The 27,354-nt window shown below is 47.7% G+C and overlaps 3 protein-coding genes across 3 annotated transcripts; all 3 read left to right on the forward strand.

Moving 5' to 3' along the window:
• Positions 1 to 455: 455 nt before the first annotated feature.
• On the forward strand, positions 456 to 13,707 carry LOC101938707 (chemerin-like receptor 1). The gene is made up of 2 exons (XM_005312708.4): positions 456 to 628; positions 2,480 to 13,707. The coding sequence occupies exon 2, from the start codon at positions 2,481 to 2,483 to the stop codon at positions 3,570 to 3,572; it is 1,092 nt and encodes a 363-aa protein (XP_005312765.2). The 5' UTR covers positions 456 to 628; position 2,480; the 3' UTR covers positions 3,573 to 13,707.
• Positions 13,708 to 16,468: 2,761 nt separating this feature from the next.
• LOC103306946 (chemerin-like receptor 1) lies at positions 16,469 to 21,136 on the forward strand. Its single transcript, XM_065574091.1, has one exon. It carries the CDS (start codon positions 18,138 to 18,140, stop codon positions 19,056 to 19,058), a length of 921 nt encoding a protein of 306 aa, XP_065430163.1. The 5' UTR covers positions 16,469 to 18,137; the 3' UTR covers positions 19,059 to 21,136.
• Positions 21,137 to 24,084: 2,948 nt separating this feature from the next.
• Positions 24,085 to 24,939, forward strand: LOC101938447 (chemerin-like receptor 1). The gene has a single exon (XM_005312707.3). It carries the CDS (start codon positions 24,085 to 24,087, stop codon positions 24,937 to 24,939), a length of 855 nt encoding a protein of 284 aa, XP_005312764.3.
• The last annotated feature ends 2,415 nt before the right edge of the window (positions 24,940 to 27,354 follow it).

Consider the following 27,354-nt stretch of genomic DNA (forward strand, 5'->3'; position numbering starts at 1 on the left):
ATCACAGGTCCTCTGTAACAACAAACTCCCTCTCCCATCACCTCGTTAAACCAGTAACACCCAGGGAAACCGAGTCCCACTCCGTCTGCATGCAAACCATTGGAAAAACAAGGAAAAAACCCAGAAAATCCCCCACTTTGTTACACCACTGAGATTGTGTAAAGGGAGCAGGGATGGAACTTGAAAGAGTCGAGACTCCTGGGGTCTCACCCATGGTGTAGGAGGGGAGTGCTGTCTAGTGAGTTAGAACAGGGGTGAGGGTGGGAGTTGGGACTTCTGGGTTCTCTCCCCCATTCTGGGAGGGGAGTGGGGTCTAAGTGGGATAAGGAGGGGGGGGGGGGCGTGATAAAAAGTAAACAGGGAACTTAGAACAATACCAGAGAGGGGAGCACAGGGCAGTCCCGAGAAGCTGTCTGATCCCTTTGCTAGCAACAAATCACCAGAGGAAATGAAAGTGCTGAGGCTGCTCCAAATTTGTTTCTGCAGCCCCAGACCCAAACCCTTTCTCCTCCTTCCCCTTTCCCATGACCCCTTCAAGTTTCCCAGCCTGGCCAGAGTGCAAGCTGCTGGGGCCACGGTAGGAGACCCGCTCTAGGGATCCACAGAGAGACGTCCCTCTGAGACCTGGGTAAGGAAAGGCTCAGATCCTTCCAACTCAGCCCCGGGTCCCTCACAGCTCCCCTCCCCAGGCATGGTCCCTCTTGGGAGGAGTCCCCCAATACCCCAGCTTGCCCTCGACGGAGCTAGTGGATCCCCCAGGTAGATGGCAGGGCCATGGCTCTGCAGAGGGTGCGGTCGGGGCTGTGCTGAGTCAGGGAAGATTTGGGAATGGACCAGCAGGCCCTGGGGGGTGGCTGTGAATGGAGCCTGCTGGCCCCATATCCCCACCAGTGTGGAGATACCACCCCAACACCCAGCTGCTCCAGCCCTGGATGGGAGATATCTTATTCCCACCCCACACAACTACCCCATCCCTATTCCCACATCGGTACAGCTGCACCCCACTTTGGTCTGTGGGGGTGTGGCCTGGGTTGGCTCCTCTCTCTCCTACCCCGCACTGATTGGTCTAGTCAGAAGTGGATTAGACCAACCCCTGCCCCAGAAACTCCCCCCCCCCCTTTATCTCTCAATATCCTTGTCACAGAGTATGGAGGGACACATGACCCTGCACCCCCGGCTTCCTGCGATTCACCATGACTCTCAGCCAGCCAGTAAAGCAGAAGGTTTATTTAGACAACAGGAATACAGTCCAAGACAGGTCTTGCAGGCACAGACAACAGGACCCCCCCAATTAGGTGCATCTTTCGGTCCCAGGGCACCACAGCCCCCTTGGGAGGTCAGAGCCCCATCTGCCTCCCAGCCATTCCACCAGCCAGCTCTGACACTCTCACTCCCCCAGCGTCTCCTCCTCCAGCCTTTCTTCAGTTTCCCGGGCAAAGGTGTCACCTGGCCTCTAACCCCTTCCTGGGTTCTCACGTTACATGCTCAGATATCCTCCCTCGGCCAGTCTCCCATCCCCCAGTGCAGACCGTCTTAGCCAAACTCCCCTCTCAGCATTCAAAGACCACGTTAAGAATAGTCCCAGTTCATCACAATCCTGCAGACAGTTATTGAGTAGCACTGAGATGTGGCCAATTAGCAGAGGGCGTGGGGACATGGTTGCCAATTAGCAGGCGCTGTGGGTGAGGGGAGACGGGGAGGAAGCACCTCCACCCCTACAGGAGACAAACAGGGATATCCCGCCCCCCAGGAAAGGGAATGCCCCACCCCCTCTGCAAGGGGAAGAAGGGGGAGTGGTTTTCACCCTGTCTCACTCTACTTATCTCCAGAGCTGGTCAGGAAACTTTTGACAAGATGGTTTCATGTCTAAAACAGCTGATTCATTGACATCAATGTTTTTCTGGGAATTTCACCAATTTCCTGACCCAAAAAAGTTTTTTGGGAAAAAAGTTGTGACATTGCAAATGAAAAAATCTGATTATTTCAGAACACCTTTTTTGTGGGGGAACAATTAAGCTAATTATCATTTGTAAAAACAATTAAAAAGAAATAAAAATCAGGTGGTATTGAAAATGCCACATTTAGAAATGATCAGAATGGAGGGTTTTGATGAGGGTGGATTCTCCACCATGGGCAATTTTGGTAGCAGGGTGGGATTGTTTTGAAGAGATCTGCTCTAGTTCCAACAGGAATTAATTTGAGGACATTCTCTGGCCTGTATTGTAAAGGTCAGACTCGATTATCACAATGGTGCCTCTGGCCTTGGAATCTATGATTGTCCTGAACCGATTTTTGGTTTTTGGTTCATGAAAACGTTGAGATGTCAAGATTTGGCTCCAATTCAGGATGGGACAATTTTTCAAAAGTTTCAAAAATTTGTGGCATGGGAAAAATGTTTTCTGCCCAGCTCTGCTAACCCCCTGCTCTCGCGCCCCACCGGCCCTAACGGTGACAGTGGATCTGGGTTTGGATGTTGTAGGATGGAGGAGACCACAACCTTCCAGCTCCCCTGGGCCCACCCCACCTTTCCATATGTGAACAGCACCTTCAGGAATCCCTACCAGCACGGGGAAGAGAATGGAGCCCAGCATGGATGGATACGAGTTCTCTTTGCCATCCTCTTCGGTTTGGGATTCCTATTCGGAGTAACGGGCAATGGCCTGGTTATCTTCATCGCCAGCTTCCGGATGACGAAGACGGTGGTCTCTATCTGGTACCTCAACCTGGCCGTGGCCGACTTCATCTTCACCTCCTTCCTCTCCATTGAGGTGGCCTATGCAGCGCTGAACTTCCACTGGACCTTTGGCCAGACACTGTGTAAGATCCACAGTGCAGTGTCCTTTCTCAACCTTTTCGCCAGCGTCTTCCTCCTCACCATCATCAGCATCGACCGCTGCGTCTCTGTGGCCTGGCCGGTCTGGGCCCAGAACCACCGCTCCCCCCGGCTGGCTTTCTGGGTGGCTGTGGCTGTTTGGCTTGCAGCTCTGGCTCTCAGTGCACCATATATAATTTTCCGGGACATTAGGAGCTTCCCGCTTAAAGGGGACAACACCATCTGCTACAACAACTACATCCCAATGGGAAACGTCACTAGCGAGGAGGTGGCCATGTTGTGGAAGCATCGACACCAGGCCATGGTGCTCACCTGCTTTGTTGCTGGGTTCTTGGTGCCGTTTGCCATCATCCTGACCTGCTACGGAGTCATGGTGGCCAAACTGACGAGGAACCATCTGGTGCACTCTGGCAGGCCCTACAAGATCACGGTGGCCGTGGTGACGGCCTTCTTCCTCTGCTGGTTCCCCTACCACCTCTCTAACCTATTGGCCATGTCAGCAAAAGGGGTGAATCCAGCAATGCAGGTGCTCCTTGATGTCGCGCTTCCCTTGGCCTACCTGAACAGCTGCCTCAACCCTGCCCTGTATGCCTTCATGAGCTGGAGCTGCAAGGACACGCTGTGGCGCTCTTTGGTCTTGGCCTTCCAGATGGCCTTCAGTGAGGCTGAGACCCAGGTCAGCCTCCCCAGAAAGAGCCAGGACAGCAGTAGATCAGAGGTGGAATTGCCCCCATTATGATCAGTCTACTGACACCTCTCCCTTCCCCAAGCTGAGGAGAGAAGCCCAGGAGTCCTGGCTCCCAACCCCCACCTCCCTGCTCCCACCCACTAGACCCCAATCCCCTTCCCTGAGCCGGGGATAGAACCCAGGAGTCCTGGGTCCCATCCCCCCCACTCTAACCTACTAGACCCCACTCCCCTGAGCCGGGGATAGAACCCAGGAGTCCTGGGTCCCATCCCCCCCCCATTCTAACCTAGTAGACCCCCACTGCCTTCTCCTGAGCAGGGGATAGAATCCAGGAGTCCTGGGTCCCATCCCCCCCACTCTAACCTACTAGCGCCCACTCCCCTTCCCCTGAGCAGGGGATAGAACCCAGGAGTCCTGGGTCCCATCCCCCCCCCACTCTAACCTACTAGCGCCCACTCCCCTTCCCTGAGCTGGGGATAGAACCCAGGAGTCCCTGCTCTATTCACCGGACCGCACTCCCCTCCCAGAGCTATCACCTAGCTTGGATGGAATCCTGTGTGAGGCAAACAATAAAGGCCTCCGTTTTAACGTCGATTCTGGCTCTGTTTTTCCGAAAAGAGGAACCAGCAAGGAAAGAGAACCAGAACCTGCCACTTCCCCCAATTTACATTTGGCAACAGGATTAAGGAGACTCGGCCCTCTGGGGTCAGGAGTTCAGTTCCCAGCCTATAAGCCAGGACTTCAGACCCGGAGTTTCCGATGCTGTAAAAAAATCCTGTATTTGCCTGTTTAGATGATAAAATCTTTGGGACTGATGCCCAGTGCCCCTGCTCTGACCCACTAGCCCCCCTCTTTCCCAGATCTGGGAAAGAACCCCGGAGACCAAGGCTAGAAAGGGTCATTGTGCTCAGACTGTAGTCTGACCTCCTGGATAACACAGGCCATAAAATTTTCTTAAAAATTATGCCTAGTGTTTATCTTTCAGAAAAACATCCAATCTTGATCTAAAATTTGCTAGTGATGGAGAATCCATCGCAATTCTTGGTAAATTGCTCCAGTGGTTAATTATCCTCACCGTTAAGTGTTGCCTGCCACAATCTATCTATTGAGTCCAGAGAAGGAGGAGCAGGGCCAAGTTGAGGAACCAGAAGATGTTGACCATCCTCTCCATGAAGAAGCCAGGGAGGAAGATGATGTAGTCATTCAAAAACATCCCGGCGAGGAAGGTCAGGCCACAGGGCATCAGAAAGATGTACATCATCATGTTACCTATCAGCTCTGTGTTCTTGGGGAACCAGGGTGCAGTGCCCAGCCTGTCTGACTCATGAAAGACCTTCCCCCTGCAGCCTCTGCTTGAATCAAAACCATTCAGAAGAAAGACTTACCAAAAGGAATGAAAAGGTCATGGGAGACACACCTAAACCCCTGGAACAAGGGTGACAGAATTAAGGAAACTCCCCTTACCCCATTTGCATCGAAGATGGGACAAGGAGGTATCTCCATTAGCATACAGCATGGAGGACAGAGATTCCAAGGCAAGAACAGCATGGAACTCTGGGACCAGAAAAGCAGGGAAGCACGGCATGATGGGGAATCTCTGCTCCAGATGTTAATGAACCCGCCTGCACACACCCAGCTCAGCAGTTATCAGACCAATTCTAGTAATAAATCCTTTATTGACATCCAAAATAGTGAAGCTCCCTAATTGCATTGTGAGCTCCCTCCAAGGAACACCGCCCAAAACCAGGAAAGATCCGTTCCTATTGTCTAGCCTCAACAAAACAACTTTGGTATACTCTCTTGAGCCATCAGTTTACCCATAAACAAATCTAGTGTTCTCCCTTGAACCATTGTTCTTTCCCTTCAAAGACGCCTACCCACGCTCAAGTAAGTGTTTTGATGCCTGGATCCAACATCTGCAACAATTCCACTGGGACTTCATCTTCTCCTGACTGATTGTGCTGGAGGCTCTGCCTGACTCCAGCACTCCAGACCCTCAGCTACCACCACCACCTGGGATCCCTGATTGATTCAAGCTTCACGGAGTGGTGAGAACCCAGCGCTCTCTCTCTCTCTTTAGGCATACCCTTCTGACCCTGACTTCTGTGGTCAGTTATGGTTTTCTAATCCTTACTTTTGCAATCAAATTTAAGTTAGATTTAATATTATAACTGTTTTGTTTGTTTGGCTCCCCTGGTTATTACCCAGCAATAGATAACTTTCATGGTTAAGCTGGTTGCTCCTCTCACTCTCTCTCTCCCCCACCTCCTGGGTGTTTTTTGGTTTCCTCATTCACTCTGCAGCAACGCTCCTTGTACTTCAGCTTAAAGATCTCTGAAATGCCCCCAAATCCTCTGGGGTTTGCTCATCAAGTGGGTTACTACCAGAACAACTGTAACATGACAGTGGGGATAGAGACGTGCTGAACCTGGGACATATGAGGGTGGCAGCTTGAAAGTGCTGCTTGACCCAGCCTGAGTCCAGGGACATCTAAGGGGTGAGAGAGAGAGAGAGAGAGAGAGAGAGAGAGAGAGAGAGAGAGAGAGAGAGAGAGAGAGAGAGAGAGAGAGAGAGAGAGAGAGAGAGAGAGAGAGTGTGTTTTCAACTGATTGGGGGGGAGGGAGAGCTCAGTGGTTTGAGCATTGGCCTGCTAAACCCAGCGTTGTGAGTTCAATCCTTCAGGGGGCTACTTAGGGATCTGGGGCAAAATCAGTACTTGGTCCTGCTAGTGAAGGCAGGGGGCTGGACTCAATGACTCATCCCTTCCAGTTCTAGGAGATAGGATATCTCCATTAATTTTTTTTTGGGGGGGGGGGCTGGAAGAACCCAGCCTGGGGAACCGAGGTCATGCAGGATAGCTCCATTGGGAGGGAACTTGCAGCAGGGAGAAGTAGAGCTCCGTATGAGAACACAAGTGACACAAGCAGTAGATTGATAGAAGTACAGACCCCCCGCCTCCTCCCCCCAGAAGAGTAAACCTAAGAAATGAGCATACCCCAAAGTAATGGGCAAATCTGGTTACAAATCGGTGGAGGAACGCGGGCAGCATGTGACCCTAATCATGTGGTACTTGTTGAGTAGTTGCTGCAAAATGGGAAAACTGAGGCACAGATTGTCTCTTCCTTTTTCAGACTAAGCTCCTTTAGCGAGGTCTCCCTCTCACAGAATATTTGGTAACGTCCTGTAACTTTTAAGTTAAGAATCGTTAGAATAACTGTAGGACCATGCAATAAGGAGTTAAAGAGTTGTGCCTTAAAAGTAAAGATTTTGTGAAAGTGAAAGAGCTTTTGGTAGGGATCATTAGTGAGATCAGGGAAGTAGAGATGGCTGGAAACCCCCCCGTGGCTGCTTGCTTGAGACAGGAGAAAACCAACAGGTTAGAGAGATGGGTAACGAAGAAGGGGAAATGCCCCTGGGAAAGCGGATGCTTTAAGGGTGAGAATCCCCTGACTGAAGCGAGCCTGAGCTTTGAACAATATTGCAGAACCTTTAAGCCACGGGGTAGCGCAAAGGATGCGGCCGCTGCCTGGGCATTATTTGATGCATGTCCGGACATGGCTGAAATGGTAAAGGGAAGGCAGGAACCGGAGCTGGAGAAAAAGCAGTTACAGCAGCGTTTGAACAAATGTGAGACAGACGGGTGTGAATTGAGAGCAGAAAAGCTTCAGATGGTGACTCTATGTAGAAATATGCAAGAGGAGAGAGACAAGGCCAGCAGGAATGCAGAACAGTATACGAAAGAGTTAACACACAAAACAATGTTGTCAGAAGAAGCGAAAGCAGCAACTCGCTTCCTGGCACATGAGAATAAGGCAGTCAAGGCAGCAGCAGGATATCAGGCATGTGAGGTTAGTAAATTGTGTGCCCAACTTAGTGCCCATAAGGGGGTGGTAGCGGCTGTAAGATTGAGAGAGGATTGTGATTTGCAGCCCTCTGGGAAAATAGAGAAGCGTCTGATGCTGACCCCAAAAAACCATTCAACCCTGATTGACCAAACAGGCATAATGTTGCCCCTGTTTCCACAAGGGAGGTTAAACACATAGTTGCAGGAGCCGATCTTCCCACAAAGGAGCTGGCCACGGACACAGTAAGATGGTCTCCTAGTCAAGCCAAGGCTATTGCCGAGAGACGGGGGCCACTGGGCCGTGACACAGCCGTTGCATGGCTGGCCCGTGTTTGGCAAATGTACCCCTCTGCTGACGGCATTAACTTAACCCAATTGGCTCAGTTATACACCTCTCCTTGTGATGCGGATGCTCTGGACATAGGCATAGGTTCTTGGGAGCAGACTGCCATTGGACTCCGGAAATGGGTGATAAGTGCTCTGAAAATATTACTGCATGCTTCTTCCTGCAAGAAACTGTATATAATGGAAGAGCAGAAACCAGGAGAGGCCTCCGAAGCTTACCTATTTCAAAAATAGAAGCTGGCAGTTCTCTCTGATTCATTCCCCCAGACAGAAGCTAATGGGATTATCACTTCCCATTATCAGGGACCCGAATTAGTACAGAGCACTTATGCAGGACTAAATTCTCAGACAAAACTGACCATGGGGGCTGTGGATATAGAACGCCTAACCTGGAGTGAACTAGCGGCAAAAATCAAACAGTCAGGGGTCTTGCTACAGGAGACTGGCGTCTTAAAAAAACAAATCAGCAAAAAGACTATCTCAGAGCCAGTACAGGCCATTAAATTTGTGAATAATGGTCCTCACCTTTCCAGTCGCCCTCCCAATGATACCCCACTGCCTCCCATAACCCTGGGCAGCGCTGACCCAAGGAGAGCCTTAGGAACGTGATTTGGATGGAGCTGGTGAAATTAGAGGAGGATATGGGAAAATATGATTGTCAGCCCCTCAGCATCCCGATTAATGCTTTGTCTCAGGTCATGCGGAGAATAGAGTTAATGCAGGGAGCCCCCTGCCAGCCCACTGCCCCAGTACGGAGTGTGTTCCCCACGCCCACTCCCTGTCAAAACCAGACCCCTGCCTCCTCCTCTGAGTGGAGTCTCTCGAGGGAGTCAGCCGAGCAGTAGGGGTGCCCGGGTCACCGAGGGCCTCCCCAGCTGATCGCAAGCCTTCAGTGCGATGTATGGGGGAGACCCACTGTGAGGGCTACAGTGGGGAACCCAGGGATATTTGCCCAATTGCTAGTGGACACCAGAGCATCAGTAAACGTTCTAAGTCCTCGGTGGATCTCCGGGAGGAGACCCACTGATGAACAGGAAAGAACTGACACCTGGGTGACTCACACAAAGGGGCATCAGAAAAATCACTCAGAAGAGGCACATTGGAACAACAGAGCTGATGCCTTAGCCAAAGCTGCTGCTACTAGGAACCACACTAGAGACACAGACCAGGTAGAACAAATAGAGGCAGGAACTACCCGGGGAAAAACTTTAGGCAAAGGAATAGATACCTTGGGCTTAAGTACCCTTCAAGATGGGTATACAGAAATCCAGTCCTTAGCCAGGACAGGGAAAGATCCCGCAGTGGATGCAAGTGTTCAAAGGCACTGAATAGTCCCCAGCCAGGTACAGAGGGACCTGATTCAGTTTGTGCATGAGCAAGGGCATAGAGGAAAAGAGGATACTTTAAATAGGGTTAAAGATACAGGGTGGTGACCAGGCATGAAAGCAGATAGAGATCAGTGGTGTGAGAACTGTCTGCAGTGCGCCATGGTTAATACTGATTGCCAGGTTAAAAAAAATGCATTGGGGCACCAAAGAATAGAGGATGTCTGGTCCCTGATTCAGACAGAGTACATAGGCCCTTTACCCACCATCAGTAGAGGGAATAAATACTGTCTGGTAATAGTAGATCCCTTCTCCAAACGGATGGAAGCCATCCCTACTAAAAGCAACCCTGCCTCGGTCATGGCTAAGCACCACTTTAACATGGTTTTCTCAAGAATGGGAATTCCCAGAGTCATTGATTCAGACTGGGGATCCCATTTTGTGGAAGATGTTCTGCAAGAGCTATGCAAGGCTTTCGGCATTAAGCACTGTTTCCACATAGCTGGACACCCTGAATCCTCTGGACAAGTTGAATGAACCAATCGCACACTAAAGGAAGCTTTGAAAAAAACAAATAAAGAGCTCAGGGAGGGATTGGGATGAAAAGCTATGAATCATCTTAATGGCTTTAAGGCGATACATGGGTACACTCCCTTTGAAGTTATGACTGGAAGGCAAATGCGCATGGCTGAAAGATGGTGGTTGGGAGTGGAGCTGCCTAGTGCCTGGAAAGGAAAGGTGGGAACAGATGAATGGGTACAAACCTTAGCAGAGACGATAGCTGCTTTACACAAGTGAGTGGCAGCACAGCTAGGCATAGTACAGCAAAACATGGACAAAAAACTAGGCTGGGGAAAACCTCCTTAATATGGGTATTAGGCCAACCAGTGATGGACAGAAGGTTTTCAGCAAAGGAGCACTCTGTGACACACACCTGGGATGGCCCCTGCTCTGTTGTGAATCGGGCCAGCCCCACCGTTTGTCAGGTAGAAATCCTGAATGGAAAAAATGGGAAACCCTGGCGGAAATGGTTTCATTCCTCACAGCTCAAAGAGTGGAAGGATAAACCACCTGACCCTCAAGGAATAGTATAACTGTCTTCTCCACCCTGCCAGCAAGAAGGAACGGCTTGGGGCTATTGGAAAATACGCATCAGGTGGGCTGGTCAGTGCCTACCCCGATGTTGAGACAGGAAAAGGTGAGAGAAGTCTTCGACGTATTATGGCCACCCTCACGTAGGTCACTGCTTCATGTTTACTCTGCAATATTGGTCCCAAACTCCCCCACTATATACGGGGGGAGTGTGGGAGTTTGTTCTCTCTTCTCTGTTCTCACAGGTCCCGTACACGAGCCATGACATCCCAATGGTGCACCAGTCCCTGCTGTTCATAAGTGTTTGGAGTTTAATGCGGTCCAGGCTCTATGCTGATCCTGTGATCCCTCTGAGCCTCTGGAGGTGCTTGCCAGGTGGAGCCCAGGAAGTAAAATTGCTGTGCCACATGCATGGATTCTATGAGAATGGGAGCAAGCCCCGGGCCCTGTAGTGTCGCTACCAGTTGCCCCTGGGAAAGCGTTGCCAATTGCACGCAGAGTGCCACCGGAGAGTCACTCAAGTTTTGTTACCACCCCAGACTCCATCCCATTCTTCTGGAAGCCGTTGTGGTCTCAAATGGGACGTACACCCTCAAACACACCCAGTGACAGCCTCCTGAGTGGCGGAAGGTGCAGGGTAGCCCTGGTTTCCTCTGCTGTTTGGGGAGCAACCATGCCCCTACGTGTAACTCACACACCTCTGTTACCCGGAGATGAACTGCGGCTGTCTCTGATCACGCCAGCAGGCAAGAATATCACACGGTTCCTAGTAAATGGGGAAGCACTGAACTGGACTTTAGCTGGACATGACCTGATTCAGCAAGGTCCCCCAGACTGGGTAGTTCCATTAAAGGGCACACATTGTGACAAGCTCATGCCAACAATTTGGTTTAAATTCTATGGGCACGTTACCATTTCGGAGGGATCCATGAGCCCGGATTGTACAGAATGGAACTGGGTCAACAACAAGAAACAGTTTTAAATTTTGACTCTCTGATCACAAACCTTGCTCCCCTCTGACATTTAAGAACCCCAATTTCAGGACCCCATACGTTGAAATTGGATCAACAAGAACATTTGGTTCTTCAACCTCAGACTTCTTGGAAGGAGGTTCAAATCCACTTAGAGGGCATGAATATTCCTCACATTGCACCTGTATGCGCCCCCTTGATTGGAGCTAGCCTTAAGGGTTGGGATGAATGGGTAAGAATGTGGCAAGGGGCCAACCATGTAAATAGAGTAAAAAGGGAATTAAGTGATTGGATTTCACCTGTAAGAACAGGAATCTCTTTAGTTGATGCCACAAACATAGAAATTCTGGCTAATAAACTATTATATGCCACTGAAAATATAGGAAAGATGGGAACCCCATTAACAGCATCTTTGAAACAGTTAAGTGCGGAACAGCAGTTAAGAAGTAAGGTATTTCTGGGTGGGAAAGACTCATAGAGAGAGATGAAGAGTTAATGATGTCTGGTGTACAATCTCTCCAGAATAATGTCTCATTGGCTTCGGCGTGTGTACAAGCTCAGGCTCTCACCCAGAACGTAATCATGGGAATGCTTCAGCAAGCCATAGCAGGACAAATTCCCATGGATGCAATCAACTTGATTCGGCCCCATGTAATGGAGGAAGAATTAGTCCTCTGGCCCCGGTGGAGACTAGTTAATGTTCGTACAATCACCACCAGCAAAGCTTGCAGTTATTCCTGATAACTGTGGCAGGCAAAGAAATTAGAGTAATCCGCCCAGTAGTCTCACAGGGATTACAGATTAATGATAACTCAGTAATGTACCAGAGATCCTAACACTTGGGCCTGGCAGAAAGCTAATGTGTGGAACACATTAAATGTAAAAGGGTGTAGGAGAAAAGAAGGTTTGGGCTCTATCTGTGAAGACCAAGCATTGGAGGAACATGATCAATGCTTCTTCCCACAACCTGGGAATAAGTCTCACTGTTCCTTCGATGTTATCCAGGAAGAGGGGTCTGTTATTGCCTATGTTGGTAAAGCATGTGTGCGTGTGTAAGAATGAGATGTTATATTGTATTGATTAATGGACATTGGATTCAACCCATGGAGCCTTACGTTAATCGCTGTTTCTGTAACGTAACCACTATTGTTAGTTGTGATAGTAAGTTTACTGTGCCTATATGGACTGTACAACATTTAAATGCCTATCCTGAGCTTTACAAGGAGGTTTCCCCCATTTCACTGCCATTAAGGGACTATTACCTCATCCCTCTTTATAAGCTGAGCTGCAGAAGCTCCGAACTTTGGGGGAGAATGGCAAACTCGAGATTCAACACCACAACCAGGAGATTTCTAGGCTAGGAGCTACAGTTAAAAACACAGGCCATCGCTCCTGGTGGGAGACTTTGCTTGGGTGGAGCCCCAGTGCAACAGGTCTTTTGAATATCACGCTTCACCCCAGTGTGGTGATCATCAGTTTCCAAATTATACTAGCAATTGGTCTGGTTCTACTGGTTTGCTGGATTCAGCGACTGATGCAGCAGCTGCAATGGATTGAAGATCAGACCTGGTACCATGGAGTGAGGATGTGATGGGGATGCTCGCTCAGCGCAAGCACCCCAGCAACGCATGGACTTGTTACCTAGCAGCTCTGTGTTCTTGGGAAACCAGGGTGCAGTACCCAGCCTGTCTGACTCACAAAAGACCCCCCACAGCCTCTGCTTGAACCAAAAGTGATCAGAAGAAAGACTTACAAAAAGCAATGAAAAGGCCATGGGAGACACACCTAAACCCCTCCGGAAAAGGGTGACATAATTAAGGAAACTCCCCTAGCCTCATTTGCATTGAAGATGGGACAAGGAGGCATCTCCATTAGCATACAGAATGGAGAACAGAGATTTCAAGGCAAGAACTGCACTGAACTCTGGGACCAGAAAAGCAGGGAAGCAGTGCATGATGGGGGATCTCTGCTCCAGATGTTAATGAACCCACACCTGCACAAACCCTGCTCAGTACTTATCAGACCAATCCTAATAATAAATCCATTATTGATATCCAAAATAGTGAAGTTCCATAATTGCATTGTGAGCTCCCTCCAAGGAACACCGCCCAAAGCCAGGAACGATCAGTTCCTATTGTCTAGCCTCAACAAAACAACTTTGGTATACTCCCTTGAGCCATCAGTTTACCCATAAACAAATCTAGTGTTCTCCCTTGAACCATTGTTCTTTCCCTTCAAAAACGCCTACCCACGCTCAAGTAAGTGTTTTGATGCCTGGATCCAACATCTGCAACAGTTCCACTGGGACTTCATCTTCTCCTGACTGATTGTGCTGGAGGCTCTGCCTGACTCCAGCACTCCAGACCCTCAGCTACCACCACCACCTGGGATCCCTGATTGATTCAAGCTTCACAGAGTGGTGAGAACCCAGCGCTCTTGCGCTCTCTCTCTCTTAGGTATAGCCTTCTGACCCTGACATGTGTGATCAGTTATAGTTTTCTAATCCTTACTTTTGCAATCAAATTTAAGTTAGATTTAATTTTATAACTGTTTTGTTTGTTTGGCTCCCCTATGGTTATTACCTGGCAATAAATAACTTTCATGGTTAAGCTGGTTGCTTCTCTCTCTCTCTCTCTGCAAGTTCTGGTGAGGATGAGTCACTAGAAAAAAATGGAGAATTTGACTCGCATGTTAATATATTTTTGTTGAATGTGTTTTCCAAAGGAAATCTGCCTTTTTTGAGAAATTCAGAATTTTGTGAAACAAAATCACTCCCCCTCTTCCCAAATAAGCCATTTGCAGCATTGGTACCTAGCATGATTTCATCACAATTCACACCATATATCATATAACATCCAGCTCCTGGAAACAATCTCAGCTTTCATCGGAAAAAAAAAATTGTTTCTAGCCATTGTAGTTGCAGAGAACAAAGGGGAGTGGGGTCTAATGGGTTTGAGCAGTGTAAAACCTGACCATTTCTGTGTCTATGTTCTCATCTTTTCATTGAGACAGGGCTAGAACCCCAGAGTTCTGACTCCCAGTCTCCCTGCTCTAACCCACTAGACCCCACTCCCCTCCAAGAACCAGGCCTGTAACCCAGGAGTCCTGACTGCCAGCCCTGGCTCCTTCACAGTCTGCTCTCGGCAATCCCCAGAAAGCTCGTCATCCTCAGTGGAGTTTTCCCAGGGGCCACGGCATGATACTTAATCAATACAACCTCCATCTCTGCTTCCCTTGGTGAGAAGGGCCGGGGCCATGCCAGGACGTGGCTGTGTCCCAGCAGAGCCCCACAAAATAGCCCCAGATGTCAGCCTTCATCTCTTAAAACCATGATTCTGATTCTGCACAGCAAGAGGCACTGGGGTCCAGGGCTGAGCCAGGCGAGTGGGTGGGGGGGAACCACATGACCTTCAGATCACAGCAGCAAATGCCCGAAGATTCTGAGGCTTTGCAGAGGCTGTTGGACCCAACCCCCATCTGCACCTTCCCCCCGCCCAGCAAAACCCACATAAGAACAGCTTCCTGCCCCCAGACAGAGACCATCTCTGTGAGCCACGTCGAGCACCCGGGATTGACTCTGTGATGTCGCAGCCACCTGAGGCACAGGTAAGAAAATGATCCTCCTTGCCAGCTCTTTCTCTTCCCCTCCCCATTTTGAAGAAGAATCCCCCCCACTTCCGTCATCTGGATTAGCCCTCCCCTTGCATCCCTTCCCCTCCTTCAATCCTTGGTTGTCTTTGGGAACCTCTCAGTCTTTGCAAAAGTGGTTGATTAATTTCTTCCCTGCCATTCCCAGCTCAGTCTCCCTCTGGTTTTCTGTATCCAGTGCAGACATTTCCCTCTCTTTCTCACTCCCTGCCTCGGATACTTGAATTGACGTCCCTTGACCAAACAGATACCAATTTTGATGTATGAGGTTCAGTTAATTTCATTCCAGACTGTGCAGAGTTAGTGATATCCAAAGACCCTTCCTATTCCACTTTCTACTGTCTTGCTGCTGTGGTTATGATCTCTTCCTCTCTCATTCCTTGCTTTGGATGCTTTGTCAATGGCCCTTTGCGAAACAGAAGCCAATTTTGAGTTGAGGCAGTCAGTTAACTTCTTTTCAGGATTGGTGGAGTTTGTTGACTCTGCAGACACTCCATGTTCCGTTTTCCTCTGTCCGTCAGCATGGATTAGCAATCGATGGTGTGGAGTGGTATGGGTGAGGAGGGACAGGTATGTTCAACCTTGCACAGGAGATGTTATCTTGTATCCCTTTGTTAAGCAAAGGAAGATTTGGTGCTGAGCTAGGTTGGTTTCCCAGGAGGATGCAGCACCAGTGATGCAAAATCTAGACCTTTCCTTAGTGCAGTTCGTTGATTTACAGCATGAACATACATGTCCTTAATTCACAAATGCAATTCTTTTCTAGATAGGGATCAGCCAATGTTACCAGTGCCCCATGCCCACGGAGCAGCTCTGTTAGGTCTAGCTCTCTCTCTCTGTCGCTGCTGGAATATAGCTGCTAAAAGACAATGCTCTTTGTTTCCAACTCATCTCATGGACTCTTCATCTGCCCCAAATTCCTCTCATAAAACCTGATATGGAAAGACAGCTGGATTATTCATTATCAGAGCTTATCGGGAAATGGGGGTTTTCTCCAGGGAAAATTTCAATGAAGGGGGCGGAATTGCTTTCATCAACCTTTTCTGCAGAAAAAAATTGATCTTTGGTTGGAAAAACAGAGAGAGAGAGAGAGAAGCAACTGAAAGCTGAACTGTGGAGCGGGTGGAGGGTGGACGGAAAACTGAACATTTCTGGCTAAAATATTTAGGCCAAGAGCTACAAAAAACAAACTAAACAAAAACATTGGCTGAAAACCGCAAAAAGCCCAAACTATTTTTGGATGAAATTTGTTGATTTTCAGTTTCCCCACTAAAAAAAATCCTTTTTTTCACACTTTTTGCCACCTCCCATGAAAATTTTCCTTTCCTCGAAACCCAGTTTCCCACTGAAAATATGTTTTGTCCAGCTCTATTACGCCTCCTTTTATGCAACTGATCTGCAACAGGCCAGAGCCTTAGAAAGCTTGTGTGATAAATAAAAGGTGGCGGGTGGCGGGGGGCGGGGTGGGGTGGGGTAGCTCCCTTTGATGGATACCCAGCCAGCCAGTTAGCTGTAAAATCCCTCTTGGTAGCTGTTCTTTACTTGCTTTACCTGTAAAGGGTTAAAAAGTCCCCCTAATAAAGAACAGGAAGTGGGCACCTGACCAAAAGAGCCAATGGGAAGGTAGAACTTTTTAACCCTTTACAGGTAAAGCAAGTAAAGAACAGCTACCAAGGGGGATTTTACAGCTAACTGGCTGGCTGGGTGTCCATCAAAGGGAGCTACCCCTCCCTTCATTTATCACAGCTTGCCTGCCCATTGAGACAAAAGAGGCTGCTTCTCTGTTTAAAGCCCTATAGCAGAGTCATTGATTCTAAACCCAAAGGGGACCACTGAGATAATCTAATCCAGGGGTTCATGTACCCCTGGGGGTACGCAGAGGTCTTCCAGGGGATACATCTATTTATCTGGAATTTGCTGAGTTTTACAACCGGCTACACAAAAAGCACCAGCGAAGTCAGTACAAACTGAAATTTCATACAGAGGAAATGAGAAAGTCAGCAATTGTTCAAAGCAACAGAGGGTCCTGTGGCACCTTTGAGACTAACAGAAGTATTGGGAGCATAAGCTTTCGTGAGTAAGAACCTCACTTCTTCAGATGCAAGAGCAATTGTTCAGTAGTTGTGTGCTGGGATGCTTTTGTATTTGTATGCCTGATTTTGTAAGCAAGTTGTCTTTAAGTGAGGTGAAACTTGGGGCTATGCAAGACAAATCAGACTCCTGCAAGGGGTGCAGTAATCTGGAAAGACTGCGAACCACTGATCTAGTCTGACCTTCTGTTTAACAGAGGCCAGAGAACTTCCCCCGAATAATTCCTGTTTGAACTACAGCAGATGTTCTAGAAAAACATCCCGCCTTGATTTAAAAATAGCCATTGATGTAGAACGCACCATGAGCCTCGGTACATTGTCCAAATGGTTAATTCTCTTGGCTGTTAAAAAATTGCACCTAGTTTGGATTTCTCTAGCTTTAAACTTCCAGCCATTGGATTCTGTTCTACTCGCCATTGGATTCTGTTCTTCTAGATAGACAGGTACTTAGCTGTGGAATTAGCTCACCCCTTAACCATCTCTTTGAAAGTATAACGTTATCTTTTGCCATAACGTTGTATTTGCACTCTGGTTCTGTGTTTTATTGTTCAGTCCAGAGCGGCCTTAGAACCAGAACTGATTGACAGTTTTTGACCACATTTTTTTTCCATTGGAAAATACAATCTCGTCGAACTCAAAGTATTTCACAAAAGCCATTCAATTCGGATGACATTTTTCAAGGATGACATTCGAAGGGAAATGATTTTTTTTCATTTTGTCTCAAATCGCAGTTTTCGTTTCATTGTCGTTTCTTAGAAGTGGAACTAATCTTGCTTTCCAGTTTGGATTTTGGGATTTCATAAAAAAAAAAAGTTCCATTTTAACAGGATTATTTTTTTAACTGAAAATGTTGATTGAAAATTTCTCGCCCCAATGAACCATTTTCTCTTCCTTTCAAACTGCTATTTTCATTTTGTTTCTGTTTTAAAACACCAGATAACTTTGGCTTTCGACTTTCAGCTTCAAGATTTTTCGTGGCCATCGGAAAAGATGAAAAGTAGAAAAGAGATAGTGGAGAAAAAAATCATTTTGGTTTTTCCCCTTTCCCTTCCCCTTCCCCACTTTCTCTTGCTTTTCTACCAGTATCATTTGCTTTCTTTTTCCTTCTGCACTACCAGAGCTGCTGTGCATAGACCGCCTCTGACCTGTGGAACATATATCAGTGCCACAGCTCTGCCAAAGTTTTCATCCATCGTCATGATCCACTTCTGTCCTGTCTCTTTCTCCGTTATTAAGACTTCACATTTGTTCCTTCTTTGTTTGTTCTGTCCCAGAACTGCACGGCCTCTGCATATCCCCAGATGATGGCCTATGAAGAAGCTGCCCATCTTCACGTCACAGCTCCTTTGAAGACATTGCACCTAGTTTTCATGGTGCTCTGCACTCTGGCCTTCATCCTCGGTGGGACGGGGAATGGAATAATCATCTTCATCACCAGCTACCGGAAGAAGAAAACAGTCGATGCCATGTGGCACCTGAACATGGCCATTGCTGGATTTATCTTCACCGTCTTCCTGCCTCTCATGGTGGCCCAGGTAGCCCTGGGCTTCCACTGGTATTTGAGAAGCATCCTGTGCAAGATAACCAACATTATCACCTACCTCAGCATGTTCTCTAGCAGCTTCCACCTCACGGCCATCAGCGCCGACCACTGTGTCACCACAATTTGCCCCATGTGGGCCCAGAACCACCGCACAGTCCATCTGGCCTCCCTGGTCACACTGGGTATCTGGATTCTGGCTGTCGTGGTCAGCTGGCGCTACCATGGCCTCTGCTCTGATCAGAGTCTCTTGTTAAGTGAGAGTGGAGAAGCAGCCAACGTCGCTACCCGGTTCCTGGTTGGGTTTCTGGTCCCACTAGCCTTGATCAGCATCTGCTTGGTCACCCTGGCTGCCAAACTGGGCCAGAAACAGGTGGCTTGGGCCAAGAAGCACCTCCAGAGCTTCCTCGTCTTGAACATCATTTTATTCCTCTGCTGGTCTCCGTATCACGTCATTGCCTTCCTGCAGACCTCACCCAAAGCATCATCTCCAGAGACAACGGAGTCCCTGGAGACTGGGACCGTCTTTGCTCATGGCCTGCTCTGTTTCAACAGCTGCTTCTACCCCTTCTTCTACCTCGTCAGGCGACAGCATTTTGTTGGCTGCAGGAGACAGAAGCGGATCTGTCGAACCCCAGTCAATGTGGGATCAGAGCTGGTCGAATCGGAGGCAAATAGATAGGGAGCCACTTTCCTAGAGGAGAATAGTGATTTTGATTCTTTGGGGTCATATCATCGGTTACTTGTGACAATCAATTTTTGTACTGGCCCAATTTTTTTTGTCAGAACGCCCTATTTTCAGAAATTGATTTTCTTTTTTGGGTGAAAATAATTAAGGTTTGTTTCAGCAGCATTTTTTGAAGCTGTTCAAAAGAAATTACTGTTAAAAAATTGCGTCTCTCCGTGTCTGCATTTTTGGTGTTTTTTCTTCCATGGTGGGTCTTCCTCTTCTTTTGGTAGTGTCTTCATTGCCATTTTCAGCCAGCACTCAACTCTCCCTGTCTTCTGTGTTGTACTGAAAACTGTGTCAAACTAACAAGCTGTCACTTTCATTCCTGAGGGGTTTCCTGGTTCAACGGGTAAGCTCAGTAGGGGAACATGCACAATCAAAGTCAGTCTGCAGAAAGCCAGCTATGGTGAGGTGACTGGTGTCTCTCTGCCTAAGGGAGCAGCCTGTTTTGTCTCTCTGTTATTTGGCGGTCTTGTGTGGGTTCTGGATTATCAGAAATAAAGTCATGTTATACTGCAAATTTCCAGCAGTCGTCTTTGATATTTTTCTCTAACATCTCTTGAATGCAACATTTAGACATCGGTCAAAACCAAAGGATGAAAGCCAGCCCCATTAATGCCAACAGCAAAATGCCTATTGACTTTAGTGAGTCAGGATTTCTTCCCAAGATCTTTTTCATTGTTCAGATATTCATAGCTTCTCAGGCCAGAGGGGACCATTGTGATCATGTAGTCTGATCTGTATAGCAAAGGCCAAAGAACGTCTCTGAATTAATTCCTTGTTGAATGACAGCAAATCTTTGAGGAAAAAAATCCCATCCTGATTTTAAAATTGCCAATGATGGACTATCTACCACGACTCTTGAGAAGTTGTTCCAATGATTAATTCCCCTCAATGTTAAAAATTTATGACTTATTCAGAGAAGAGCCATGAGCATGATTAAAGCACAGGAAAATTTGGCTTATAGTGAGACACTCAATCTATTTAGTTTCACAAAGAGAAGTTTAATCACAGTCAACAAGAATCTACACCTGGAACAAATATTCAGCACAGGCTCTTTAATCCAGCAGAGGAAGGTCTGTCATGTCCAATGGCTTAAAGTTGAAGCTAGACAAATTCAGACTGGAAATAAGGTGTCAATTTTTAATGGTGAACATAATTAACCATCAGAACAATTTACCAATGGGTGCGGTGGATTCTCCATCATTGACTATTTTTAAAGCAAGACTGGATGTTTTCCTAAAAGATCTGCTCTAGGAATTAGCTTGGGGAAACTCTATGGACCGTACTGAGGAGGAGATCAGATGAGATGATCACTATGACACCTCAGCACCCCAATAGTCACTGCTGTCGTGTAATTAGGATATGTATTGTACAAAGTATGTCTTGTGAGGTATTGTTCTAAAAGTCTTGATCTGCTAGACATTAATATCTTGTTATATTGTATGAGCTATCATTGTACATGAAGTTATGAAGTTTGGCAATGTATGTGTTACTGAAACATGTTGTGAGGTTGAAAACACCCACCAGCCTTTCAGGTACAACAGTAAAAAGGCCAAACAATGTTAATGGCTTACTGAGGAAATGCACACAAGCACAAGGACTACCCCAGGAATTGTGTGCAATAGAAACCTCTCGGCGATAGCACTACACAATGGGAACTGTTTCACCCAGGTCACAGCAAAAGAGCTTTCCAGCAAGTGGGAAGAAAATATAAAAGGAGGACAATGACATCATGATGGTACCTCACTCTTGCTACAACAACACACCTGGAAACACCTGAGGAACAAGGACTGAACTGTGGGAAGAAATGGTCCCAGGCTAGAGGGATTTTAGCCTGTGTATAAAAAACTGGAAAAACCAAGGCAGCTTGTGCCTTAAGAATTTGCCAGCCTGTTTATCACTCAGTGTGAGAATTGGCTAATTCATATCCTACCTATTTAGTGTGTTAAGCTCAGTTTGTGGTTTTTGTTTATTTAGGTAATCTGCTTTGATCTGTTTGCTGTCACTTATAATCACTTTTAATCTATCTTTTGCAGTCAATAAACTCGTTTTGTTTTGTCTAAAAAAAGTGTGTGGAAATTATAAGGTGGGGCAGAAAGCTGTGTATATCTCTCTCCACATTGAGGGAGGGGGCGAATTTCATGAGCTTACTCTATACCCGGGGTTCCCAACGCGGTGCCCGCGGGCGCCATGGCGTCTAAGTGCGCCAGCATACCGGCCGGCGGATGAGCATCTGCTGAAATGCAGCTGAGAAGCAGCGTCATCCAGAGGCATTGCCGCTGAAATGCTGCCGATTTTCGGCGGTGACGCCTCTGGATGATGCTGATTCTTGGCGGCATTTCAGCGGTGACGCCTATTGACATTGCTGCTTGTTGGCGGCATTTCGGCAGATGCTCGTCCGCCGCCACGGTCCTCCGTGGCTCGTCGTATGGCGGGCACCAGACGAAAAAGGTTGGGGACCACTGCTCTATACAGTTCTCTGTGCAACACAAGATGGTACAATTTTGGGTTTACCCTCTAAAGGGAGGTAGGCACTTGCGTACTGGGCAACTGCTTAGCTGAGCCTTCCCATGAATAGCTGCTCTCAGCACCTGTGTTTGTAGCTGCAGCTGGGTGTGTCCCTACCTAAGTGCAGTCTGAAGCCTGGGGAAGGATTTGAAAGGCTCCACAGCAGTACGGTGTTAAGGGAACCCAGGCTGGTGGGTCACACGGGCTCCGTGGTACCCCAGTTCCAAGAGGCACCCAGGGGAACTCATCACAATCACAATGTCACCTTCTGGGCTTGTCATCTGTGAATCTGTGTCTTTGTCTAGTTTCAACTTCCAGCCAGTGGATCGTGTTAGACCTTTGTGTGCTAGATCGAAGAGCCCATTATCAAATTTGTCTTCCCCCCTGTAGGTATTTATAGCTGGTAATCAAGTCATCCCGTCAGCTTCCCTTTCGCTTGGTCTACACTAGGCAACTTATAATGGTACAACTATGTTGCTCGGGGATGTGGAAAACCCACCCCCTGGGTGATGCTGTTATACCGACCTAACGCCCGGTGTAGACAACGCTTCTCCCGTCAACACAGCTACCACCTCTCGGGGAGGTGGATTAACTACGCCAATGGGAGAAGTTTTCCCATCCACATAGACAGCTGCATTGATGCAGCCTTCCAGGTGTAGACATGCCCTGTGATAAACTGAACTGACTGAGCTCCTGGATTCTCTCTCTGTCAAGCCCTGACCCCAGGCTGTTAATCCTTCTCGTGGATCTTCTCTGAGCCCTCTCCAGCTGCTCAATCTCCTTCTTGAAAGGCGGGCACCAGAAGCGGACACAGGATCCCAGCTGTGGTCACACCAGGGCCAGATCCAGAGGGACAATCACCTCCCTGCTCATAATCAAGATTCCCCCAGCACGGCTGCAGCCCTGTTGGCTCTGGGAGCTCACGTTGAGCTGAAAAGTGTCCCTATGCCTGAGAGACGAAGGCAGGTTGGAGGCTGTACTGTGGTTTGTGTGGTCTCTAGCACAGAGCGAGGGTTTCCTTAGCATTCGCTGGCCTGTAACATGGCCAGAGGCCGAGGGGTGAGTTCCCTGCAGCAAAGGCAGGGCTGAGAATCTCATGCGTCCGACTCCCAGCGGGGCGCTTTTCCCTTTCCCCAGCCAGGATGGAGTAGAGGGCAGAGTCCCAGCTGGAGTCTCTGCTTCTGGACCTCACCTGGTGGACTCGGCTGGATGTGGCTGTCTCAGCCCCTGGTCTCTGCTGGGGGCCCTGCTCACCTGCCCCCGGATGTCAGCAGCCGAATGCAGACACCTGGCTAGGGCCCAGCAGCAGGGTGTGGGAGAGCTTGTGGTTCGTATGATGTCTACATGTAGCAGTGGGTGCTGAAGACCTTCCAGGCTTTGCAGATGTGATTGGACCCAGCCACGTCCTGTGATCTCCCCCATATTGTCCCCCCCCAGATATACCCTCACAAGAACGGCTTCCTGCTCTGGGCTGAGCCAGTTGGGGGCGAGCTGCAGGCATCGCATCGTGGACCTGGGACGGGGGTTGACTCTGGGATGCTGCATCCCTGCAAGACACAGGTAAGGAAATGAGCTAAACCTTCCAGCTGCCCCCCTGGATCTCATTCTCACCCCCCATCACTGCCCCCTGGATCTCACCCCTTCCAGCTGCCCCCATCTCCTCCCCTCATCTGCTTTGGATAGAGCCGGCTGAAAATATTTGTGGGTCCTGTTGTCAGAGGTCAGGGGCCCCCGTCATGCTGTGTGTTGCAGAGACCCTGACTGAGCTCGGGGGCTCCGTCGTGCCAGACGCTGCACAGACTCACAGGGAGAAACAGGGCTGGCCAGAGCGAGCTCACTCTCTAAACAGACAAATGTTTGGAGGGGAAGCTGAGGCATGGGGCCGTGACATGACTTGTCCAAGCTCTCCAAACAGTTCAATGACAGCATCAGGGATGGAACACAGGAGTCCGGACTCCCTGTCTACCCACTAAAATAGACTCTTGCAATTAAAACAAAAATCTTTTGACTTCTTACTGGTCTCCCATTGTGTTTTGCCACCGTACTTTTCTCCTCTTGGGGAGTTGCTCTCCATCACTGGAGGTTTCCGTGGGGGTAGGGTTCAGTGGGGATTTTACTAGCACGGCTCCTGTAACTCATGCCCCCCCCCCCAAATGGCCTAAACCACACAAAAACTCCACTTCAAAATGGAGGCGGGGGTGGGGGGAGGAGAATCAATTTCAAAAGTTTCATTATTTAAAAAATAAAGGGCGGGGAAAAGATCATTCTGTTTTTTTTTTTTAACCAAGAAGGGAATAACCAGCTCCTTTTTTTAAACATTTGGTTTAGTAGAAACCAAACTCTGTCCGTGTCCTCTCCTGGAGCCCGTTTCATTGCTCTTCCTTCCTTTACTCAGTACAACAACTCTGCTGCCTCCGCCCAGCCCTGCAGAGGAGTACGGGATACTGTGACTGCAACTCTTCCATGAATGGAGTTCCCAGTCCTCTTCCTGGTGCTGTGTGTTGTGGCCTTCCTCGCCGGGATGCCATTAAACAGCTACGCCCTCTTCATGGCCAGCTGCCGTGTGGAGAGGACGGCCAGTGCCGTGTGGTTCTTGAGCCGGGCCGCGGCAGATTTCATCTTCATTATCTTCCTGCCCCTCAGATTCTTCATCCTGGACTTAGACTGGGCCAAGGTGCTGAGCAGCACCGTCACCTCCTTCCACATGTTCTTCAGCGCCTTCCTCCTCACAACCCTCAGTGTCGATCGCTGCATCCTTGTGGCATGCTCTGAGTGGTACGGGAACCACCGCACGCCCCCACTGGCTTTCAGGATGGTTATAGGCATGTGGGCCCTGTCTCTTGGGTTCAGTTTGCGGTACGGTGATCTCTGGGAATCCCTGCTTTCACCAACCAACACCAGCATGTATTTCCAAGTGGATGAAAGGAGGGTGAAGGCCGCTATTGCAATCCAGTTCCTGGTTGGGTTTCTGATCCCATTAGCCATGATCCTGATCCCAACCTTCTACATCGTTCTAGCTGCCAAGCTGAGAAGGAACAGGATGATCCAGTCCATCAAGCCACTCAACATCCTTCTTGGCTTGATCCCGACCTTTTTCCTCTGTTGGCTACCATATCATGTTTTCTCCTTCCTGCAGATCTCAGCTACGTACCCTCAGACTCTTCTGAACATAGGAAGCACTTTTTCTTGTGTCCTGACATATTTCAGCAGCTGCCTCAACCCCATCTTCTACCTCACCATGGAGGAAGAGTTTCAGAGGTACCAGCAACAAGCACGCAACCCCCAAACCACTGACAATTCAGGGCCAGAGCTGGCTGAATAGGGGAATGGATGGAATTTTCTAGATTTGCATGGAGAAAGAATTCTGTTCGCTGGACCCATAACTTCCTCTTGATCCCCAAATTGTCTTTTTTTAGAAAGTGAATTTTTTTGCCTTAATCAAAGAAGAGCCATGGAAATGATTATGCGATTAGAAAACCTGCCTCAGAGTGAGAGTCACAAGGAACCCCATCTATTTATCTTAACAAAGAGAAGATGAAGGCGTGCCTTGATCACTCACAGTCTGTAAGTACCTCTGTGGGGAACAAATATTTAATAAATGGCTCTTCACTCTAGCAGAGGAAGGTCTAACACAATCCAGTGAACAGATACTGAACCTAGACAAATTCAGACTGGAAATGAGGTGTAAATTTGTAATGATCAGAGTAACTGACCATTGGAGCAATTTCCCAATGGTCCTGGTGGATCCTCCATCACTGGAATTTTAAATCAAGCTGGGATGTTTTTCTAACAGCTCTGCTCTGGGAATTATTTTGGGGCAGTTCTCTGGTCTGTGTGATCGGGGAGGTCTGAAGAGATGATCACACCAGTCCCTCCCAGCCTCAGAATCTGTGAATCATTTTAATGAAATATATAGATTTTTGGTTGTGTTCATTTTTAGATCATTTTGGAGCGATTGATTCTTTATGGTCTGTCCTTTTCTTCGTCTTTGTGTCATTATTTTTCTCATCGTGCCATCTTCTTATTATCTATTCCTTTCTTAATAATTCCCGACAGATTGTTAGCTTTTTTGATAGCCACTGCACATTGAGTGGGTGTTTTCAGAGAACTATCCACAATGACTCCAAGATCTCTTTCTTGAGTGGTAACAGCTAATTTAGAACACATCCTTTTATATGTATAGTTCAGATTATGGTTTCCAATGTGTATTACTTTGCATTTATCAACACTGTACTTCATCTGCCATTTTGTTGCCCAGTCACCCAGTTTTGTGAGACATCTTTGTAACTCCTGTCAGCCCTCTTTGGACTTAACTATCTTGAGTAGTTTTGTATCATCTGAAAATTTTGCCATCTCACTGTTTACCCCTTTTTCCAGATCGTTTATGTTGAACAGTACTAGTCCCAGTACAGACTCCAGGGAGACACTGCTATTTACCTGTCTCCATTATAAAAACTGACCATTTATTCCTACCCTTTGTTTCCTATCTTTTAACTAGTTACTGATCCACTGGAGGACTTTTCCCCTTATCTGAGGACAGTTTACTTTGCTTAAGAGACTTTGGTGAGGGACCTTGTCAAAGGCCTTCTGAAAGTCCAAGTACACTATATCCACTGGATCACCCTTGTCCATATGCTTATTGACGCCCTCCAAGAATTCTAGTTGATTGGTGAGGCATGATTTCCCACTACAAAAACCATGTTGATTATCCCCAATAAATCATGTTCATCATTATGTCTGACAATTTTCTTCTTTACTGTCATTTCAACCAGTTTGTCCGGTACTGAAGTCAGGGTTACCAGCCTGTTATTGTCAGGGTCATCTCTGGAGCCTCTTTTAAAAGTTGGTGTCACATTAGCTATGCTCCAGTCATCCGGTACAGAAACTGATTTAAGTGATAGATTACATGCCACAGTTAGTAGTTCTGCAATTTCACATTTGAGTTCCTTCAGAACTCTTGGGTGAATGTCATCTGGTCCTGGTCATTTATTACAATTTAGTTTATCGATTTGTTCCAAAACCTCCTCTAATGACACCTCAATCTGGGACAGTTCCCTCAGATTTGTCACCTAAAAAGAATGGCTCAGGATTGGGAATTTCCCTCACAACCTCAGCCATGAAGACCGAAGCAAAGAATTCATTTAGTTTCTCCCCAATGGCCTTATTGTCCTTGAGTGCTCCTTTAGCCCTACTCGTTGTTTAGCAGCTTCCTGCTTCTGATGTACTTACACATTTTTTTGCTATTACTTTTTGTGTTTTTGGCTAGCAGTTCTTCAAATATTTTTTTGGCCTTCCTAATTATATTTTTACACTTCATTTGCCAGAGTTTATGCTCCTTTCTATTTTCCGCAGTAGGATTCAACTTCCACTTTTTAAAGGATGCCTTTTTGCCTCTCAAACCTTCTCTACTTAGTTGTTTACCCAGGGTGGCACTTTTTTGGTTCTCTTACTGTGGTTTTTAATTTGGGGGATACATTTAAGTTGAGCCTCTATTATGGTGTCTTTAAAAAGTTTCCCCACAGCTTGTAGCGATTTCCCTTTTGCCGCTGTACCTTTTCATTTCTATTTTACTAACTTCCTCATTTTTGTGTAGTTCTCGTTTCTGAAATTAAATGCTACTGTGGTGGGCTGCTGTCGTGTTTCCCCCACCACAGGGATGTTACATTTAATTATATTATAGTCACTATTAGCGAGTGGCTCAGTTATATTAACCCTTTGGACGAGATCCCATGATCTA

The sequence above is a fragment of the Chrysemys picta genome, chromosome 20 (assembly GCF_011386835.1).
Source record: "Chrysemys picta bellii isolate R12L10 chromosome 20, ASM1138683v2, whole genome shotgun sequence".
In the NCBI taxonomy this organism is placed as follows: domain Eukaryota; kingdom Metazoa; phylum Chordata; order Testudines; family Emydidae; genus Chrysemys; species Chrysemys picta.